The following is a 5,116-nucleotide window of genomic DNA, read 5'->3' as shown; positions in this document are numbered from 1 at the left end:
CAAATGGGGCTCCCATTTACTGAAATACCATGAATTTCGATCCCCCATTCCAAACGTGAGTACCCCAGGCCATTTCCGTTACAATATTGTAGACTTAAGGCTTCTTCTAAGGAATAGACGCAAATCTTAAACCCCCCTGTGTAGCAATTAACACAATTTCATATACCTCTCATCGCAACTAACTATTTGTAATTTTAAATACTTTAATTATATTTATTTTCTGTAACGGGCTACAACGTTCCAGTTTATCCTTGGTAATTGGTTTTAAAATGGGGTTCCAAAAGGAACATGTTACTTTTTAAATTTTTCATTAAAAATGCAGAATGATATATAATGATTGCCTTTATTAAAAACATAATTCTTAACATTGGTAAACTTAAAATATAATATTCTAAAATCGAAAACAAGACCTGGGTCAGAAATAACTACTTAAAGAACAAAAAAACTGATAATAAACTAAAGTGACTGAATAAAATATACGGTTTATATGCGAAAATGTTTAAAAATCTCATTTTCATTTAAAAATGCATTAACATTTAAGAATACATTTTTTTGCAGATGCTTTTTATTGATTCTAGTTCTTTGCGCGTTTATGATAGCGCCCGTTTTAGAAAATAATTTCTCGCATTTTATTTCACAATAAAATTAACTAATAACACAAATAACAACAAACAGAAATGCGTGTTTGGCAAACCTGGACGAAGGACGACGTGGTTAGCAGTGGATGAAAGTGGATGACTAATGAAGCTTTATGTGAGCGTTCAATGGTAATCGCATATGTTGGGAATCTGTTTGATGGTCACCGGTGAAAACCGGTGGTTCTGTGGGATCGCCGCCTTACTATTCAAATAACTTTCATTTTATCTGACAGAATTTATAATTTAAAATGGCCAGCTTGCTTAAATGCAGGTGCATATTCTTCTTAAAACGTTTGTTATTTTACATTTTAACTGATGGAATTTATGTATTAGACTCTGAGTTTGTTCATAGCTCATATGCAAGTGTACACCTTACTTTGCTGGTAATGAGCATACAGCTCCTCTCATTTTATAAGATTTCTCATAACTGTTTCTGTTTTATCAGACGGTTCTAAAAACAACGGTTTAAATCGGCAAACGGCTGCAGCTGGATAGAACGCTCGACGGTGTACGAAGTGCACACTGCTGTTTCGGTTTTATGAGACGGTTCCAAAAAAACCGCTTAAATCGGCTAGTTGAAACTACAGTTTCAGGTTACACGTTTGGAACACTGTTATTTTAACGGTTACGTTAAATACCGACCATCCCTAGTAGGTATTTACAATTTGTAAGTTTGATCTAAGGGATTTGGAAGTTTACAAAAACGCGCATGTATCTCAGCCTACTTACTGTAAAAGTACTCAGTCGTCATTAATTGCAAGTAAATTCAATAAATATAGTTAGCAACAGTATCTCTATTCTGTTTTTTTATGCAAGAAAGGATCTTTAAAATACTTGTGTTTCCGACTTTTTGTTGAGCAGCACAGATATGTGGAACACAGTGAAACTGTTTGCAACTGTTGATACTGAACGAAGTTCTCATAAGCAACGATTAAACTATTGCGGAGTTTGATCGAAACAAGCACTAATGCGTCAGGGAAAACCATTTATAGGTTTTGCGCATTTTCTTCCTGATCTCGACCTTTTCGAAGAACAGCATTTGGTATGAAATAATAGTTGCGTGGTTTCAACTCTACCGTTCTATCAACTTTGCACGATTTGCCCGTTCAAACTGTGCAGATTAGATTATTGTAGATTTAAACATTAATTCATGTAAATAATTAAAACCGACGTGGTGAATAAAGTTGAACAGTTATGTGCTATGTACTGTCCAGTTCTATGGTTAAACGCGTTAAATTGTTGTCTTATGATCGAAAAGCCGTTGAAATTCAGCGCAATTGATCTGCGTAAATGGAATTAGACTAGAAAGTATGGAGCAATTATTTTAGGTACTAGAAGTCTTCAAAGAAAATAATGAACTAATAGTAACAAATATCTTTGGTCTCGCTATTGATGCATCTCAAATTTTCCGAAATATTATAAAACATTATTTATTGCAGTTATTAAATCAAAATTCAGAACTTGGTTTGTATCCATTGGGTCCACTGTGGGAAAAGACGATAAAATATGGACTATAGCGCTCAACGAGGAATCAGATAACACACCGATTGTGATGCTGCATGGGTTTGCCGCTGGAATAGGGTTTTGGTGCAAGAATTTTGATGAAATTGCTAGGGACAGATCAGTATATGCTATTGACTTGTTAGGTAAGCGATTTATATTAAAAAGTGAACTGCAGGTTTTATATTTTTTTCGAGTAAGGTTTTTAGCAGTTTATTGGAATAACACAGCTACACAACCAAATTTTTTTTTCATCTGGGGTTGAGGCACATCTTTCTGGGCCTTCATAAGGGCCTGTACAAACTTTTTCTTCTTCCCCCTTCTTTTTTCTAAAGTTAAATAATTTAGCCGCCAGTGGACGTTGTTTGAACCAGTGGTACATTTACGTCTATCTATCATGTTATAGAAAAAATGGCGCGCTACTTTTTTCCTCAAAATAAACACAATTTTTGGTTTTTCTGTTCATCGTCTCTATATAGTTCTTTTTGAACGACGCAACAAATTAATAGGTTGAATTTGCGTAGAGGCTCCATATAGTCGGAGCTAATTAATACCATACATAAAATAACATTTTTTATTCTTTTTTTTTATTTTCATATAAACATGTATCAGTAAATGCTTTCCAAAAACGCTTCAGAATCTAACAGTTTCTAAAACTGATATAGATAAATGTATAATTCGCGTGTGGTGCAAAGATTTAACCATTTTTACGCAACAGCATTTATTAAGCCTTGCCAAAAATTGAGGTGCACATCCCAAACGAAACGGTTTCGGAGTTGCAGGACAGGAACTTTTAGTTACAAATTAAATTTCCCATGCAGTTTTTTCATATGGTGTTTCTTTTGATGTTGTAGGATTTGGAAGATCGTCTCGGCCAGTGTTCAGTAAGAATCATGAAACTTGTGAACAACAGTGGGTGTCTACAATAGAGGAATGGAGAAAGAAAGTTAATTTAGAAAAGTTCATTTTATTGGGTCATAGTTTTGGTGGCTACTTGGCTACAAGTTATGCCATCAGTTATCCAGAAAGGTGGGCATTAGCTTTAATTTTTGCTGTTGTTATGGTGCGTCCAGGCCCAACGAGACGCGATCGCAACGCAACAGCTCAACAGCTTCGAGAACTGGCTGAATTTTGTGCAAAAGTATGTCGAACGAAGCAGCATGTTCTGTATTATTATGCAGTGTGGCTTTGATAATCGCTGAAAATATAAAAAAACTGAAATAGATCACGGAGGTGTTAGCGAAATAAAAAAAAACATCAGAACAGAGACTGCTGAGAAATCTAAGTTTTCAGAGCGTCATTGGGAACTACAAAAACTGTACTGGACTGAGAACCACTGATTTTGAAAACATTCTTCAGAAAATTGGACCGGTAATATCAAAAAGAACTTTGAGGTTTTTAGCAACCAAATCCTTTTGGTTTTAAAGACTAAGACGGGATTCATAGTTTTATTAAAGCCAGCAGACTCTCGTCCCACTGCATGGTTGGATGGCACATTAATACAGGTACGGCGTATCAAACTTGAGATTTGGCTACATGTTTTAGATTTAAGCCTCTCGGCCATCAATTAGTGGGGGGATGGGGAGCACCACTAAGCTCTAAGTATTCCCAACCTGTTCTGTCTGCTGGCTTTTACACGCGTTGCGTTAGTTCTAGATACAACGTACCACGTCTATTCATGATATTTTGGTATATCGCGAGCGCGTCGCGATTGTGTCGCTTTAGGTCTGGACGCGACATTACCTTACCATTCTTATACGGATGTTTCAAAATTGGCATGATTCCTATGGAGTAGTAGTCTGGCGGTATATCTGGAATACAGACAAAATAAGACTCAAAGTAATCTCAGAAAGCTGAGCTATTGGCAAAAAACTAAATCATAAAGTTGGAAACAGTATATTTGATTACATCTACCAATTCCTTTTCGTTCATTATTATTATTATTATCATTCACATTATGAAAATACTTATTGCTTAACGGGACTAGTTTACTGATGGAACTATCATTAGTTACTTTCATCAGTTAAGAAGAGCTTAATGCTTCAATATTTAGTTTTCCAGTTGTGTTACCAAAGCAATGATAAAAAATCTGTATTTTATTGTGTATTTTTGTGTATAAGACTATTCTTAAATGGTCTTAAAATTGTTATCTATATTCTTGGTGTTTGTGCTTGTTTCTATCAAGACAAAAAAATGACAGCAATTTTGAATTACCTTGTATAGTAACACTCCAGGAAAGCACACAACAATAAAAAAAATAATTATGCCGGTATCCAAATATATGATGGACTAGACTTACAAAATATGCCCCAGAGTTTAGAGTCGCTATTTATAACACATCACCTTTTCTTAGTACAATTTCCCAGCATAAGAATTTTAAAAATCAATCCGAGATAATGAATGCTAAATGTAGATGAAAAGTTTTGTATAACTGATATATCTTTAATTTCTTTTAGAGTAAGACACTTGATCTTGGCGGATCCTTGGGGATTTGGTGAAAGACCAGAAAATTACAAGTCACCGTCTGTACCTTTATATTATAAACTTTTGTTCTATCTTTTTTATCCACTTGTCTATTTCAATCCACTGGCGTCTGTTAGAGCTGCGGGTCCATTAGGTAAGATTATTCCACGTTTCAGTTGCTGAGCTCAGCAGTGATAGAGTTTAAGTGTGTTGATGTGTAATGGCAATGCTTAGTGCAAAAACCGGGCAGCTCCATTTTTGAAGATTTTACAGTATGAAGATTTTATATATTTTTTTTAAATGATGAAGAAATTACAAGTTGTAGTATTTTTATTGTGGGAAACGCAACTAGAAAATACTATTTTCATAAAAAAACGTATTTTTTGTTAAACAGGATTTTTTCAAAATGGAGCTGTTTGTTTTTTGACAAAAAATATAATAAGAAAACTCATTTTACGACTAAAAACCAATCTATATATATAAAATTCTCGTGTCACAGTTTTAGTTACCATACT

At 34.5% G+C, this 5,116-nt stretch overlaps 1 protein-coding gene across 1 annotated transcript in view; it reads left to right on the top strand.

The window, feature by feature from the left end:
* LOC109546557 ((Lyso)-N-acylphosphatidylethanolamine lipase) overlaps positions 1–5,116 on the top strand; it is a gene marked incomplete at its 3' end in the record, with an annotated part of 11,476 nt that overhangs the window by 729 nt on the left and 5,631 nt on the right. Inside the window, 3 exon segments of the mRNA XM_019917547.2 lie at positions 2,078–2,284; positions 2,993–3,167; positions 4,595–4,755. Coding sequence (XP_019773106.2) covers positions 2,078–2,284; positions 2,993–3,167; positions 4,595–4,755 — 543 coding nt within the window.

Source organism: Dendroctonus ponderosae, unplaced genomic scaffold, assembly GCF_020466585.1.
Source record: "Dendroctonus ponderosae isolate FM_Combo_2020 unplaced genomic scaffold, Dpon_F_20191213v2 Dpon_F_20191213_6, whole genome shotgun sequence".
In the NCBI taxonomy this organism is placed as follows: domain Eukaryota; kingdom Metazoa; phylum Arthropoda; class Insecta; order Coleoptera; family Curculionidae; genus Dendroctonus; species Dendroctonus ponderosae.
Note: the sequence above shows the minus strand (reverse complement) of the source record. Positions and strands in the feature narration are given on the sequence as shown.